The following is a 15,450-nucleotide window of genomic DNA, read 5'->3' on the forward strand; positions in this document are numbered from 1 at the left end:
ATTTTGTACCTGACACTTTTTACTTAAACTGTTGTAATGCTGCACTTATAAGCACATCATCTATGCACACCTATTTGCGTCTGTCATGCTCTTTTTCTTTGCCTATGATATACACCATACAAATTATACAAACAAAATACTTATGGACTAATTTATTCATTGCTCATCTTGATCATCTACCTCCATCTTTAGTGATATTTCCTTGGCCCTTTGGTCTGAAATCAACAGCTTCTGATGCTCCTCCCTTGCTATCTTGATCACCTTTTTGGCATAATCATCAGGATGGTCCCTCGACATCACAGACGCCTCCACATTTGCAGGTGACGATCTATTCGGCTCATTAAGAATGATCACAATCGACAACAAAATCGTCCTAATATTCTGCACTGGCGCCCACTTGTCTTTCGAATCGCCGTAACCTGTAGGATCCGGAATGTCTTCCTCAAGAATCGATATACACATCTGCCCGTTCTCATATATATTCGGATGGAACATTCGTGACACAAACGTCAACTTCGGCGGCTGAAGCGGATAGCAGTCAGGAAACTCCATTTGTGCCTTAACAATCCTTCCTGAATATAATGAATCTCCTCCAAGTGTAAAGTATATGTCCCACGCTTTGTAGTTCTTCTCTCTCTTGTGGACAGACGGATACGCCTTAAAAAGCTTGCCTTCATCATCTGCAGACTTCTCCAGCATCTCCTCTTCTTTCAGTAGCCGCTTGTATGCACCAGGTGACAACATTTCAAGGGGTTTCTGTTTGTTTTTATATCTATCAATAAAGATCACTCCAGACCTGATTGCTTGCTATCACTTCAATGCCATATGCAAAACCTGTGCACTCACCAGTCGATATACTGGATGGCCAGGAACAAAATCACAGAAAAAAGCAAGAATTGCACATATCCACCTAGATGACAAAATAACAAACGAATACATCATAAAACACATCCAATAAGACTTCTTGATAAACACTAACGACGTACAGCACACCACCGCCTTTAATACATTCGGTAAACTGCTCATCATCATTGGCATTAGAAAGTCGGCCCGAAACATCAGCACATCATTCTCCTTCCCAACTATTGCCTTGTACTCACTTGCTCTGTCGCTAAACGATGCTCCTTTCAAAAGTTTGTTCATCTTGCTGTATGCTTCTCTATGGTCTTGGCTTTCTACAGGTGGAAGATCCAAGTAGTAAATGTTTACAAACTGCATAATTGCCATAACCAAACAAACTACCGGGTTGATTGTATAACACAAAGATACAAACAATCCAATAGATTCAGCAACTATCCCTATTCTCAACCCATCGCTTCTCATCTTTCCCAGGCACAGGCTTCCTATCGAAGTGTATACTGTTCCAATTGAAAACCCATAGCATACAAAATACATCCTAGGAAACATTAGTGAAGCAATAAACAACACATTCGACACACACATCTTCATCTTCATATCTCTTATAGCAAATGCAGCCATAGAAGATGGAATCGAAAGCACAAACAGTGATGATTCACTGAAACGGCTTGTTATCATCAATGCAGGGACAGAATACAGAAATGCCTGTCTTCTTAGATTAATCGGGCTTTCCATCATTTGTTTACTACCACGCGTGCATTATCAGCATCCTCTTGCCAATGAAATTCTTTATTTCATTAAATCATGCATACTAAAAGCATCGCACAACCTTAAATATAAATTATCTACTCTTCATCCAATTATATCATTCCTCATAAAGAATCTCAAAAACATCATTCTTGAGTCCTTCATCAATACCATTTCTTTCAAGAAAGTATTTCTCTATTGTAAATAGCTTCTTGAAGTAGAAGTCTCTTTCTTTCTCAAATGTTATAAGCAACTCTTTTATCTCTTCTTCATCAAATCCTCCAGACTTTCCATGTGTACAATCACATATATCTCTTTTATATACATCGCGTTTTGAATCTTCTAATTCCATCTTCAATCTAAATACCTCTTCCTCTAGATTTCCTATCCTCTCATCCTTGATTCGATCATTACATGTATTCAGATCTATTCTCATATCCTCATGTTTATCTAACAGACTCGTGTTTGTAGAAATATCATCATTTTCCAGAGTATACTTATATCCATTCTCCATATCTGTATTCTTGTATATTTCTCTTATATCTTCTTTATTGTTATTTATGCTCTTTTCTTTACCATCAATAATCTTTTCTTTGATACTGTTTATGCTCTTTTCTTTATGATCAATAGTTTTTTCTTTACTTTTTTTAACAGTAACGCTAGAGCACAAACGATTCATACTTTCAATCTCTTTTGTAATCATTGGTACTGCATCACCAATAACCTTTCTATTTACATCATGTCCCATCACTTTTATATAATGCTTGCATAGCCACTGCGCAACCTCAAGATTATCCTGCATCTTGCACTTCACAAGCTTATCCACTGGAAAATACAGCTTGATGCTCTTCATTCCAAAAAACTCTTGACATATCTTCATATTCCTCAAATACTCATGCTCCTCTCTCGGCTTCGTAATAAACCCATGAGGAAAGTCCTCATACAATATCGATAGTACCTGGCATATTGCTGCACCCTTTCCAAGATCCTCAATCCCACAAATATCTATCCCAAGCGACCTCATCCAAGTAATCAGCTCCTGCCTACTCCTATTCATCTCAAAAGGGTCTGTGTTTTGAATCCATTCATGCCCCAGTATTCAATAGTCAAATGTCAGACATACAGAAAAGACTCGAACAGATACAACAAGAACAGAGCAGCATTGGTGAAGTAAGTAAGGACAAGATAAAGGAAATGGTTGCAAATGCTACGAATAGGTACTATTCTTCACAACAATCATCAAAACAACAATCTTTATTATCAAAAATGCTTCCAAGTTGCTATCCAAAGGCATCAGTCGAAGGCACATTCAAAGTCAATATACAAGATATGAACATGGACAATCTGCACGAAGAGACTGTCTTCTACATATTCTATTCGTTTCCAGGAGACGAGCTGCAACTCAAAGCATACAACAACATCATTAAGAGAAAGTACATATTCTGTAAAATATACAAGTGCTTTGTTTTCCTGACTACCAGTGCTGTGGTGGATCACATCAAAAGATCCATCGTGATGTTTGATCCATACACATGGTCAAAGGTATCTGTAGAAGTGTCATTTGATGAAAAGTTCATCAGGTCATTGGAAAAATAAATCACGCTTGCAACATCCACAGAGCAAGTTTAATGCATCTGTCTATAAAACAATAAACAACTCTTCAATAATATCATAAATCTTCAATACATTCCACACTTACTTTATTTCATTCTTATACATTTCTACGGCTTCAGTAAGAATGCTTTGTAGCTCAGGTTCTGCTCCCTTCAAGTATCCATAGAAACTACAGAGATATCCATTCACCATCCTTATGTCTTGTGGAGACATCTCATTCGTGGTCATCATCATAAATCCATCCTTGATGTGTATAACCAGCTCATACTTAATTTTATTGCACATTTCATCAGGAATCTTGGCCTCCTTAGTTTTCAAAAACATCTCCAGAAGTAAAATCCCAAAATCTCTATTTGTTAAGATCTCTTCAAACAATTCATCAACTCTCTTAATACTCTCATCAAGCATCTCCTTTGCAAATCTCTTGTTGTTTCTTTCAAGCTGCTTCACACACTTATATTCACGGTCTTTATAGAAGTTATTCTTCTGCTCCAGGTGCTCCAATGTCCTTCTAACAACTGCTGCTGCTTCACCAAACTCTTTAATATCGTCAAGATTATTCTCAATAAGCTCACACAAATACTCATCAACTTTTTTCCCAAGCATTTCATCAAGTTCATTAGAATATTGTGTTACATTCGATACAAACTCATAACATTCATCAATGAACACATTAATTGCTTCTCCAATCATCTTCACATCAGCTGCATCATGTTCACCATCTGAAATATGTCCTTGCTTCTCAAAATATCCAATAGCAACATTACTAATAATTCTATCCAAGTCCTCAGAGTCAATCATTAAATACATCGCAAGGTTTCTTAAGCAAACAAGTCCATCTTTCACCTTCATGAAGTTCTCAGGCTTTTGCACCATTTCATTGTCCTGAAGCGCCTTAAAAGCAAATCTATTGTGCGTCTTAAATCCATCGTCAAGATCAGTCAGGTAATGGCTCCACAACACAAATCCTGCTGCATCCATCACAATCCTTGGATCATCTCTTCGAAGATTGTAGTCAATTCCCTTTCTTCGTCTCTCATTTATTCTCTCAATAATCACAGGATCCATCCCAAGGCGTCTCGACTCATGAAGAACACAGAGAAGCATCCTGTTAACAAACAATCCTCTCTGTGAGCCAAGCGCTCCAAATATATGTCCTCGTTTCTGATCAGTCATAAACATCTCACTTATCTCTTCCCCTGCCTGCTTAACATTGTTGCTTGCCCATTCAACCCACAGGTCCACATCTCTTATCATCAGTGACATTACGCCATTTTTGACTTTCATCAATATCTGATTTGCATTTGCAAAAAACACATACTTTCGGAATATGCAAAGGCCTTTCTCAAGCAAATGAACATTTTGCACCAGTTTAAAGTAGTACATAGCATCCTCTCGTTCATCCTTGTTGACGTCCTCATAATACAATGCAGACTCAACAAACTCAAGTATTCGCTTCAGTTCTTCCATCAGCATATCAAGTCTAGTATCTAGCAAATCATTCTCCTCCATTTCACTAATCACTCCACTATACTGTAAGACACCATCAGAGATCTCCATTCCAAACTCATTGTTCACCTTCATCGCAGACGACAGTCTAGTCTTGATGACATCAAGAGAGCTACACTTATTTATTATATTCAGGTAGTCTTCAGAAATGCTATTCATCATCGCCATCTCTTTCTTCTCAATCTCCTTCGAGAGCTCTGCTATCTCCTCATTCTTACTTTGTGATCTCATCATCCTCCTGAGCCTTTCAGTCTCCTCAACAGAAAACTTCATGGGCCATCCATCAGATGCATTCAAATCATTCAAATAACACCTACTTCCTGCTTCGCTTTGTCTTTCCATCAACATGGCGCTGAGGCGTCATCTCTATGTATGCCATGTCGTCTGCTCCACTCAGGCTCTTCAACTTCGATACATTGTATATTGCTTCCTCTTCGCCACTCTCTTCGCTCTCAAGCTCTCTTTCAGATGCAAGCAGAACACTTGCCAACAGCTCCTTCTGCTGCCCTCGTGTCTTATACACACATCCTTCATTCTCATATACTTCAGGTATCTCTGTAATAATACTAAATGTGTATCCCTGATCAACCAAAAACTGCTGTCGTTTATTCGAATAAAACATCTCGTCCGTATCCTTACTCACAAGAGAGTAGAAATACACCTTGAAGTCCGGATCATTCCTCCTCTTTGCTCTTAATATCCTTCCAAGTCTCTGAGCCTCTTGTCTACGACTACCAAAGTGGCTGCTTATCTGTATCAGGCACGTTGCCTCGGGAAGATCAATCGAGGTGTCTCCAACCTTACTCAGAAATATCGTGTTGATCAATGGATTCGTTTGGAATTGCTTCAATATCCTCATCCTTTCTGTTTGCCCCGTCGGTCCATATATAAACGGCTTACCAAGCTTCAATGCATATGCCTTCAGCGCATAAACACTATCAGAAAATACAATTGTTTTGTCTCCTCTGCTCTCGTGTTTGTCTATCAAGTACTCACACATCTGGAATTTTGTAGGATTCATAATAGAAAGAAGTCTTCTTCGCCTTGCTGGCTGAGAGAGGTACTCTCGGTAAAAGTCTCCAGTCATTCTACACCACACCTCTACGCATGAGACCCTGGCTATATGCCCTTTGGCACTCAAATCTTGCCAATCCGCCTCATAAAGCTTTGGCCCAATAAGAAAGTTCAGGTCCTCAATCTTGTCGTCCTCTCTCACAAGAGTTGCTGTAAGTCCAAGCTTGCAATGATGAGACACTATAGACAGCACCCTTCTGAACATCATTGCAGGCACAACATGCACCTCATCAAGTACAAGAAGGCCCCACTCAGTGCTTCTGATCTGATCCATGATCTTCTGTGCTTCGTAAGATCTCTTTCCAGTATATGCCAACATCGTATATGTCGTCACAACTATTCCACAATCATCCTTAGGCCATTCTTTGTGATCGGATGTAAATCTTCCCACATTATCAGGCAAAACATTCGTAAACTGCAGTGTCTGCTGCTTCCATTGCTCAACAGACACTGCTGATGTGCATAACACTAAACAGCTTTTCTTGATTGTACTAATCGCCGTAATCCCAACTATTGTCTTTCCAGACCCGCATGGCAAAACAATAATGCCAGACCTGGCTCGTCCATTCCCAAACATCTTATTCAGGCATATCTCTTGGTATGACCTTATCACTGCGCTTGGCTTAAGATCAATTTTAAGGCTTTTTAGGACTGTGTCGTTCCTAAAGTCATACTCCTCAATCAACGGATAATCTATTTCTATACATCTCTTCTTGACAAGCTCCCCACACTCAGTCTTTATACGAACTACTCCATCACTCTGTATATTCTCTGCATACGATTGTATCACCGCATCCAAGCATAACATGTTACTTACATCCTCACTACTTGCTTCAAGAAAAAACTTTCCTGCCTTCATAACAAGTTTTACCTTCCCATAACTCAGCGTGCATTCGGTAATAAACACCTTTATCGATCTTGGAAGAAAGTTCTTTGAAAACCTATCAAGCGTTTCTATAATGTCTCCTGTTGTCAGCCCTACACTGACTGCTGCATAAAGCGAATACGCAGTGATCTGAAACTCATGTATCTTGACAGGCCTGCTTACAGGCTCTGCAATTGCTATAAGAAAGTCGCTTGCCTGTCTAGAGCAGTCTCTAAATGTCTCAAGTATGATAAGACCATCGTAATTCACCCACATCGGATACGCTTCCTCATTCTCCTTGAGTACAAGCTCTTCATATGGAAACTGATGCTTTGCTGCTTTCTTCGGAACTACAAGGTCGTCCATGGATCAAGAACACAATCCAATTTTATGCAAATGTTCAGCAATAAACTACAAGCATAATGTATATATGCACATTTCAACGTTTAAAATGCATAAACCCTATTACATGGATCACACATATTACACTGATGCATTCCTCGATGCATCGCTTCCAGATCATATACAAATCGAGCTAAGCTCAAAATCACTTGTGGATTTGAAAGATGAAGAGATGGACGAAATGCCGATCCCAACAGAGAGGAAAACAGAGTTCCATATCGAGTTTGGGTTCTCAAGTAATAAACCAAAATAACTACAAACAGCATTCATAATCAAATGGAAAGCACCTGATTGTGCACTTCATTACAACCGCTCATCATATTTAATAATGTATTGAACATCAATAATAATCTTGTTTATTTTCTACTTGGGAATAAATACTTGAATCTTACAACTCAGATATACTGGTGGATTTGATGCTTGCCAAGCAACAAATTGCACAATTAATTGTAGCCACCGTCTAATCTAGGCAAGAATCACTTGCTAATGCATCTGTATCTTCTATGCTTCTACTCCTGCCTTCATTGGTATATGTTGCATTACTACTTCTGCCTGTTCTTTTGCAGTAATCTGTACACTCAAGATTTACATCATTTCTACTCTCTTGGCTGCACATTTTTCTAGTGCATTCGGAAGGAGCAGGTGCTGCTTTCCTAGGCATATCTGTTCTATGAGATTGTGTGGTCCTTGGCGTAGATTTATTCACTGGATCCTGGTGCCTTTGAATATTTTCATTGCCTCTATGTTTCCTTGAACGGGTTGTATTTGTATAATTCATATCATCATCAGAGTCACTCATGAATTTGTTATCATCGCTGGATTCTTGCCATTCATCATTCATTCTAACACATTCCTTGCTACGGTTACCAGATAAACAATCTTGTGCATTTCTTGATTGTGTATCTCTTCGTGTGTAATCTGAATCTCTCATTGAATACTCTGTGCGGTTGGGATCACTCACATGCCTTTGATTTGATTTATTGCTACTTGACATTCGTTTGACATCCTCATCTAGCATTCCAAACATCTGGTCATACTTCTTTTTTTCCACTGGAACCAGCATCACGCCTTTACTTGGCACATTATCTGTAATATTCCCTGAACTTACTCTATTGTATTCATCTGCATCTTCATAATTGCTTCTTGTGCTAGGTCCGATAGATCGGTCATCATAAGCATCTCTCCCACACTTGTCTCTGGTGCATGAAGTCAATTCCAAAAGTCCATTTCCTATCTTTTTCAGACTTGACTTCAATACATCAGACAACGACTTCTTAAGTTGCTCAGTGTTCATGTTGTTCACGATTGAGTCTGCAATCGTTTTATGACACTTTTCATCTCTGCATGCCTTGGAATCTCTAGAGCTGCAACACCCATCAAGATTCCTATTTATGACATCAAGACAGCTATCATCCACACAACACTCTTTTGCATCCTCCCCAAGCACCTTCTTGCAGTTGTCAACCACAGCCTTGACATCTTTGATCTGGTTAGTCACACATCTCTTGAACTGCTCATTTTGATTAGTCAAAGAATCGCAGGTACTTGCATATTGTATATTCCCAGGCGGCTGAAACGCCATAGGCGACATCAATCCACTACTTGGATCAGGCCCAAACGTCAGCACTTGCCCTGCCTTTCCACCTCCCATCTGTGGTGATCCAAACATTCCTGTATCTCCCATCAGCGGTGGAAGATACATCTGCCCACTCATAATGTCAGGTATCGCCCCCATACACCATTCAATAACAATCACTAACCCCAACCATCCTATCATTCACTCTTGTTTACTGACCCAATACAAAACATAGATATTTCCCTTCTGGAACAGTTTCATTAGCAACACTCATGTTTCACATCAGATCATTGCTCAAAATACACTATCATCAACTCTTTAATCAAACGTCTTCAGCACCTTTGCATAAAAAAACCCATCCATATTATGCACATGCGGATACACCCGCCTTGCATGCTTCAATGACGAGTGGAACGTTCGGCCACGGAATCCCACAAGACCGTCCTTCCCCACATCCACTTCACATTCAACAACCTTAGCTCCTGAATTCTTGCATACCAGATAATTCACCACTTCTTCATTCTCCTTCACAAGGACAGAACATGTAGAATACACAAGAATCCCCCCAGGTCTTAGCATCTCAAATGCATGCTGAATAAGCTCCTTCTGCAGCACAACTATTTTATCTATCTCACTTCTAGACTTATTGCTCTTAACCGATGCATCTTTAGATATCACACCAGTCCCAGAGCACGGCGCATCAAGCAACACTCGGTCAACCTTTCCAACATTCATCTTTCTTCCATCCATGTTCATCACCACACAATTACTCACTCCCATCCTCTGCAAATTACCTTTAAGACCCGCAATCCTGTCCTCATTAACATCATTCGCATATAAAACACCCGTATTGTTCATTAACGCTGCAATATGTCCAGACTTACCTCCCGGTGCTGCACACATATCAACAACACAAAGCCCCTCTTTTAGCTCCATATTCAGCACTGGAAGCATAGATGCAGCTCCTTGCAGACAATAATATCCTGCAAGATACTCAGGTGTGGCTCCAATTGGCACCGTCGATCTAAAAATCACGCATCCACTATCATTCCATGGCAGTTCATCTACATCGGCTCCCCTCGATGCCAGCATTCTCATCACATCCTTCCTCTGCTTCAAAAGTGTATTTACCCGTATCGTCGTGGGCCTTGGCTTCTCACTCTCCTCAATAAATACCTCTGCCTCCTTCTTTGGAAACAGCTCATATATCTTCTCAAGCAAGTATTCGTTATAACCTTCTGCCATCAAGGGCAATTTTTTCTTTCTTTTCCTATTCTCTACCTAAGCATCATTCTTTCATCCATCATCGATTAACTGACATATTCATAATCCATTAACTGACATATTCATAATCCATTAACTGACATATTCATAATCCATTAACTGATATATTGATTATCTATTAACTAACATATTCAAAATACATGTTTTCATCGCTTAAATAAAATCCCGGCACTGTCGCAAAACTCTTCCTGCGTTCCTCGTCTTCTACAAAGCATTGCAGGCGGTGTCGTCATTTGTCTTCCAAAATCATACAGACTCGCTTCTAACCTCTGCTCGTTATAACTCAATCCCTTAAAATACTTACTGTAATACTGCTTAAGATCCCCAGGTGTCTTCTGAGGAAAGTATGTCGCCATCAGTATCCAGTTTCTACTGTAATACGGAAAGTATATTGCAAAAAGCTGCCTCTCATCAATGCTCCACCTCTTCATAATCCCTTCAATCTCAACAGGCTTCTTTATCTTCATCTTCAATTTCACCACTTCCTTATCAGTCTCTTCTTTCTTATCAGGTATCACAAACTTCATGTAGTACCTAAAAAACATCTTCAGATTTTTCTCACTCTTGTTCATCAATTCCTGATACTTTCCCCAGTTTCGTCCATACATTTTCATGTGTTCTGCAAATATTTCCTTCTCATGCTCAGTCCACTCATCTTCCACTACCAGCTTGATCTCATGGTCAGACATCCTTCCAGGCTTGTGCTTCATATATGCATGTGTCTTGTTCTTAATCAAATAGTACTTCAACACACACTTTCCGACATCAATTCCAGGCACTTCCTCCCGTATCTTCTTAAAATCACTTCTGTACCTCAAGACTACATTCTCAATCACTTTCTCCTCTCCTTCATTCCATTCCACTCTGCATATCTCTGGAATTTCATTAATCACTTTCATTCCCATATATCTGTCTTTCCCATTCATGCATTCATTTATTTTACTGCTCTTCCTCTTTTCTATCTCTACCTCAGGAATCTCCGCTGCATTCGTTTTAGCCCTCTTCATTAGCATCATCCTTTGATCCATTGCATACTTCATCACTTGTTCATCGTCTTTCTGGTGCATAGGAAACACTCGATGTAAAAAATACTTGTATCTGCTGTCATTTGCATCGTTACACTTCATTTCATCGTCATTTAGTACTACACACTCATCATCAATCCTTCTCTTCTCCTCTGTAGATTCCATTCCTTCTCTCTTAAGTCTTCCTTTCCTTGCTCCCTTCGTTTTCAATCTGTGTTTCTTTCGCATCCCTTCAATCCTTACAAATCCATTTGCTCTCCCTCCTCCAGACTCAAAAAACCATATTATCTTACCAACACTATTCATCGGTAATTCTACATCAGCCACTCCCATCACATCACTCAATAACAGCGACTCAATCCCATCTTCAGTTACATCTTTTATTCCATGTTCCTTACACATTATCTCATCCATAATTGATTCATCTCTTACTCTACACTCTATACTTGATTCATATCCTGTTCTACTTTCCATAATTGATTCATCTCTTGTTCTAATCTGCATTAACTTTCCTTCGCTTCTTCCATTCCTCGTTACCTTATCCAAGCCATCATCCTCTTTCATTTCTATTTCATTCATTGCTTCATACTTATCTACATTACCACCATTATGTGTACCATTTGTATCTTTGCGCTTGATACCACATTTCTTGTTTTTGGTTCCTCTCAATCCTCTTTTATCTATGTCCCCATCCATCTCACTCCAGACTCCTCCCTTACAGGGCTTCCAAAATATTCAAATACACAATGCCCACATGCAAAACAAGAACATCATAAAGCTCAAGAAGTGGAACCTTGTTGCTCTTTGGTCACTTGACATGAAAGTAGATACATGTGCAATCTGCAGAAACCACATCATGGACACATGTGTGGAATGCCAGAATAGCACCGTAACTAACGAAGAGTGCAAAGTATCATGGGGTGTTTGCAATCATGCATTCCACACTCACTGCATCGCAAGATGGCTAAGCTCAAAAAACGTTTGTCCACTCGACACAAAGAAATGGGTCTACTACGATCCCGAACACAAATAAATCAATAGAACTTTATTATCTTTATTATCCATTACCTGCACTTTTCCTATACACCCCCTTAACCATATCATTGCATCTGTTTGCCATATCAGCCATCAATATCTTCACCATCTCATCAACACTTGCCTTATATTCACAAACACTCTTTCTACATCTCTCTTTATACTTTCTTCGTCTTTCAAAAAAATCATCCTCACAACGCTTCCTGAACTCATTCATCTCCTTAATCTTCTCTGCCTCCATCTGTTTCTTAAACATTTCAAGATCTCTCTGCATCCTTCTCATTAACTTCTCTCTTGCTTTCAATGCCTTTCTGTGTACCTCCTTTAGCTCTTCAAACTCAGCCCCAATCTTTAAGAGCATCTCAGACTTTGCATCCATCTCATTCCTTACACTAAACTTCTCTTTTACACATTCTCCTTCCTTTACATTTCCACTCCTATTCATATTCTCATAATCCTTAAAAACAACCTTACTTTGCTCTTTCATCCCATTCTCTTCATTTTTCACTCCTATTCCCTGTTTATTCATCACATTGGATAACACTTTTCTTTCCACGCACACCCTTTCATCAAACACCCCTTCAATCTCCACAGACTCATCCATCCAAGGGCTGCTTCCTCCAGTCTTTACTATCCCACGCTACATCCCAGCAAAAATCTTCAGCTTGCAGAATACGTACTCACAACAAGGGCAAACCTTTAACTCGAAAGCGTGGTACATCAGAGGCTCATTGTTCAACGCATATCAAAGAATTCAAAAATAAGGTTAGACATCATTAGATGTTAGAACAGCCTCCTTTCATCTGCAAGTGCTCATCATTAGACTTTTGCAACACATCTCTCCACATCATTTATTATCCTTTCATCAAGCTTATTATTTATTTCTTCATCCCTCCAAACCTTACAATAATCATCATCATTGCATAAAAAAAACACATCAGTAAAACAAACATCAACGAAAAAATCATGCAGGTCTTCGCAATCTTATACAACACACTTCTTTGAACATAATTCTTCACAGAAATCCCCAGGACTTTCTTCTGCATCTCCTTGTTACACAATAAATCAACTTCATTTCCAATATACACTGCCTTAACTGTCACAGATTCAATGCTCGAGTCAAGCACACTGCAATTTTCATCAATCGTCTCATTATGCACATCACCATTCCATATTGTATTCAAAATCGATGCATTATCACGTCTTAGATACAGTGGATTCTCATCAACCTCAAAATACAAAATCTCATCAACCTCAACTCTGGTAAGTGGGTCCCGTAGCTTATACACACGGATCCCATTCGCTACAAAATACCTCATTGTTACAATACTTCTTGCTAAGTAAACATGCTTTCTGACTCCACACATTAAAATACACAGCAGCATGTTCTTGCTCTCACGTGCTAACTCCTCATAACTCTCCAGCGTCAATGAGTCAATACTCTGTAGCGGCTCAGAATGTATCACACTGCCTTCTTTGACAAATTCAAGCATTCAGTGTGGGTAAAGTAACTATTTGTATCACATTGTTTACTCCAAATCAATCATCATCACTCCCATTCACTGTTGTACTGATCTTTCTATGTGAATGTCCTCATACAAATCTTCTCAATCACTTAACAAACACATCATTAATATTTCAATTATTGTGTGTAACCAATACTCCAACAATGTCGTTTTCAAGTAGTTCCCTTATGTTTACATATGCATGCGCTTTGTTAAATGCTTGTGTGCAGTCCTTCCCTGCGTATTTCATCATTGTTCTTGCTCCACCGGGATGCACTGCAATAAACTCCGTAACATCATACACAATCCCTTCCATCACCATCCAGCAATCATCGCTCTTGTTATGCATTGCAATCCGATCCATTGTAAATGCACCAAGAAAGTCCCGTCTCTTTCTCTCACTGGCCCATTTGACCAGTCTCATCAAACTTTAGGGCTTCTTCAAATCTGATATCATTCTCTAATCGTTCTCATTCATCTCAGACCCTCATGGACAGTAATCTGATTAACATCGAGCAAGAGGAGTCAAGCATCACAATAAAAGCTGCATTCGATAGCCGCATGAAAACAAATGCAATAATATATGTGGATGAAAAGCTGCGCATTCCACTCTTTGATGAATTAACCAGAGGCGATGAGTTATCTTCAATCAAGCAGATGGCTCATATGTGCTCATTACCAGGCCTTGTAGGAAACGTCGTGGGTCTTCCTGACATACATACAGGATATGGCTTTCCAATTGGATCTGTTGCAGCATTCGACATAAACAATCCTGAATCAATGGTGAGTCCTGGTGGTGTTGGGTACGACATCAACTGTGGTGTAAGAGCGTTGAGAACTAATATAGACCTGAAAGAATTCAGTGAGCATGCAGATAGACTTGCTGATGAGCTTTATAATGCATTGCCAACCGGCATAGGTGGAGACAAGCGATCCAGTATAAGTCTTTATGAACTCAACTCAATCCTTGATAATGGATTAGATCATCTGCTTAAGTCAAAGATGATATCTGATGAAGACGTTGAGTACTGCGAAAGCAACGGACACATGTCAGGAAGCAGTTCTCTTGTGTGCCAGAAGGCCAAGGGTCGCGGTTTAAACCAGTTTGGATCACTTGGTTCAGGCAATCATTACCTTGAAGTCCAATACGTTGATGAGGTGTATGATGAAGACAAGGCAGAGATTTTGGGACTGAGTAAGAATCAGGTTGTGGTTATGATACATTCAGGAAGCAGAGGCGTTGGTCATGGAGTGTGTCATGATGCATTGATGAAGATGGCTGCAAAGAACGGTACAACAGATTCAATGATGTGTTCACAGTATGAGTCGAAGGAGGCACAAGACTATCTGGCAGCCATGAGAAGTGCAGCAAACTTTGCATTTGCAAACCGTGCAAGCATAACTGAAAAGGCAAGAAAAGCATTTGAAAAAATATTTCCAAAGGTTAGACTTGAGCTAGTGTATGACGTATGTCACAACATTGCAAAGGAAGAGACACATATAGTGGAAGGCAAGGAGTTCGATGTACTTGTGCACAGGAAAGGCGCATCCAGAGCATTTCCGCCATACCACAGAGACATCCCATGGAAGTATAGGGAGATAGGACAGCCAGTAATGGTAGGAGGATCAATGGGCACATTCAGTTACATACTGTGCGGTGCAGAAAAGGCCATGAAACTGAGCTTTGGATCCACATGCCATGGTGCAGGAAGACTACTGGCAAGAAACACTTCCAAGAAGACATTCACATATGAAGATGTATGCTCTACACTAAGAACACAGAATATAGTGTTTCGATGTCCAAATAAGGCGGGAATAGCTGAAGAAGCTCCAGAATCTTACAAGGATGTAAACAGGGTTGTTGAGATAAGCGATAGAGTTGGACTCACACAAATGGTTTGCCGCCTAAAGCCTTGTCTGGTGGTCAAGGGATAGTACCTCTGTATCATTAATAGC

General features: G+C 39.7%; 14 protein-coding genes and 1 non-coding gene across 15 annotated transcripts; 3 read left to right on the forward strand and 12 right to left on the reverse strand.

The window, feature by feature from the left end:
- Window positions 1-156: 156 nt before the first annotated feature.
- Window positions 157-744, reverse strand: M896_010910 (ubiquitin-conjugating enzyme E2; the record flags this gene model as incomplete). Its single annotated transcript, XM_014708994.1, has 1 exon — window positions 157-744. The coding sequence occupies one exon, from the start codon at window positions 742-744 to the stop codon at window positions 157-159; it is 588 nt and encodes a 195-aa protein (XP_014564480.1).
- Window positions 745-810: 66 nt separating this feature from the next.
- M896_010920 (uncharacterized protein) lies at window positions 811-1,593 on the reverse strand (the record flags this gene model as incomplete). The annotated part of the gene is made up of 1 exon (XM_014708995.1): window positions 811-1,593. One exon carries the CDS (start codon window positions 1,591-1,593, stop codon window positions 811-813), a length of 783 nt encoding a protein of 260 aa, XP_014564481.1.
- A 130-nt stretch (window positions 1,594-1,723) lies between these two features.
- M896_010930 (cell cycle control microtubule-binding protein) lies at window positions 1,724-2,662 on the reverse strand (the record flags this gene model as incomplete). The annotated part of the gene is made up of 1 exon (XM_014708996.1): window positions 1,724-2,662. One exon carries the CDS (start codon window positions 2,660-2,662, stop codon window positions 1,724-1,726), a length of 939 nt encoding a protein of 312 aa, XP_014564482.1.
- Window positions 2,663-2,715: 53 nt separating this feature from the next.
- On the forward strand, window positions 2,716-3,201 carry M896_010940 (general negative regulator of transcription; the record flags this gene model as incomplete). The annotated part of the gene is made up of 1 exon (XM_014708997.1): window positions 2,716-3,201. The coding sequence occupies one exon, from the start codon at window positions 2,716-2,718 to the stop codon at window positions 3,199-3,201; it is 486 nt and encodes a 161-aa protein (XP_014564483.1).
- Window positions 3,202-3,300: 99 nt separating this feature from the next.
- M896_010950 (uncharacterized protein) lies at window positions 3,301-5,001 on the reverse strand (the record flags this gene model as incomplete). The annotated part of the gene is made up of 1 exon (XM_014708998.1): window positions 3,301-5,001. The coding sequence occupies one exon, from the start codon at window positions 4,999-5,001 to the stop codon at window positions 3,301-3,303; it is 1,701 nt and encodes a 566-aa protein (XP_014564484.1).
- Window positions 5,002-5,041: 40 nt separating this feature from the next.
- Window positions 5,042-7,033, reverse strand: M896_010960 (Rad25-like DNA repair helicase; the record flags this gene model as incomplete). Its single annotated transcript, XM_014708999.1, has 1 exon — window positions 5,042-7,033. The coding sequence occupies one exon, from the start codon at window positions 7,031-7,033 to the stop codon at window positions 5,042-5,044; it is 1,992 nt and encodes a 663-aa protein (XP_014564485.1).
- A 496-nt stretch (window positions 7,034-7,529) lies between these two features.
- On the reverse strand, window positions 7,530-8,846 carry M896_010970 (uncharacterized protein; the record flags this gene model as incomplete). The annotated part of the gene is made up of 1 exon (XM_014709000.1): window positions 7,530-8,846. The coding sequence occupies one exon, from the start codon at window positions 8,844-8,846 to the stop codon at window positions 7,530-7,532; it is 1,317 nt and encodes a 438-aa protein (XP_014564486.1).
- Window positions 8,847-8,963: 117 nt separating this feature from the next.
- M896_010980 (tRNA/rRNA cytosine-C5-methylase) lies at window positions 8,964-9,890 on the reverse strand (the record flags this gene model as incomplete). The annotated part of the gene is made up of 1 exon (XM_014709001.1): window positions 8,964-9,890. The coding sequence occupies one exon, from the start codon at window positions 9,888-9,890 to the stop codon at window positions 8,964-8,966; it is 927 nt and encodes a 308-aa protein (XP_014564487.1).
- Window positions 9,891-10,075: 185 nt separating this feature from the next.
- M896_010990 (uncharacterized protein) lies at window positions 10,076-11,650 on the reverse strand (the record flags this gene model as incomplete). The annotated part of the gene is made up of 1 exon (XM_014709002.1): window positions 10,076-11,650. One exon carries the CDS (start codon window positions 11,648-11,650, stop codon window positions 10,076-10,078), a length of 1,575 nt encoding a protein of 524 aa, XP_014564488.1.
- A 58-nt stretch (window positions 11,651-11,708) lies between these two features.
- M896_011000 (SCF ubiquitin ligase and anaphase-promoting complex protein) lies at window positions 11,709-11,987 on the forward strand (the record flags this gene model as incomplete). The annotated part of the gene is made up of 1 exon (XM_014709003.1): window positions 11,709-11,987. One exon carries the CDS (start codon window positions 11,709-11,711, stop codon window positions 11,985-11,987), a length of 279 nt encoding a protein of 92 aa, XP_014564489.1.
- A 24-nt stretch (window positions 11,988-12,011) lies between these two features.
- On the reverse strand, window positions 12,012-12,593 carry M896_011010 (uncharacterized protein; the record flags this gene model as incomplete). The annotated part of the gene is made up of 1 exon (XM_014709004.1): window positions 12,012-12,593. The coding sequence occupies one exon, from the start codon at window positions 12,591-12,593 to the stop codon at window positions 12,012-12,014; it is 582 nt and encodes a 193-aa protein (XP_014564490.1).
- Window positions 12,594-12,643: 50 nt separating this feature from the next.
- M896_011020 lies at window positions 12,644-12,825 on the reverse strand. Its single transcript, XR_001377320.1, has one exon. It is a non-coding gene; the product is annotated as a miscellaneous RNA (non-coding RNA).
- A 42-nt stretch (window positions 12,826-12,867) lies between these two features.
- Window positions 12,868-13,482, reverse strand: M896_011030 (uncharacterized protein; the record flags this gene model as incomplete). Its single annotated transcript, XM_014709005.1, has 1 exon — window positions 12,868-13,482. One exon carries the CDS (start codon window positions 13,480-13,482, stop codon window positions 12,868-12,870), a length of 615 nt encoding a protein of 204 aa, XP_014564491.1.
- A 145-nt stretch (window positions 13,483-13,627) lies between these two features.
- On the reverse strand, window positions 13,628-13,918 carry M896_011040 (cytochrome B5; the record flags this gene model as incomplete). Its single annotated transcript, XM_014709006.1, has 1 exon — window positions 13,628-13,918. The coding sequence occupies one exon, from the start codon at window positions 13,916-13,918 to the stop codon at window positions 13,628-13,630; it is 291 nt and encodes a 96-aa protein (XP_014564492.1).
- Window positions 13,919-13,983: 65 nt separating this feature from the next.
- Window positions 13,984-15,429, forward strand: M896_011050 (uncharacterized protein; the record flags this gene model as incomplete). The annotated part of the gene is made up of 1 exon (XM_014709007.1): window positions 13,984-15,429. The coding sequence occupies one exon, from the start codon at window positions 13,984-13,986 to the stop codon at window positions 15,427-15,429; it is 1,446 nt and encodes a 481-aa protein (XP_014564493.1).
- Window positions 15,430-15,450: the final 21 nt, after the last annotated feature.

The sequence above is a fragment of the Ordospora colligata genome, assembly GCF_000803265.1.
Source record: "Ordospora colligata OC4 chromosome Unknown contig_01, whole genome shotgun sequence".
NCBI classification, from domain to species: Eukaryota; Fungi; Microsporidia; family Ordosporidae; genus Ordospora; species Ordospora colligata.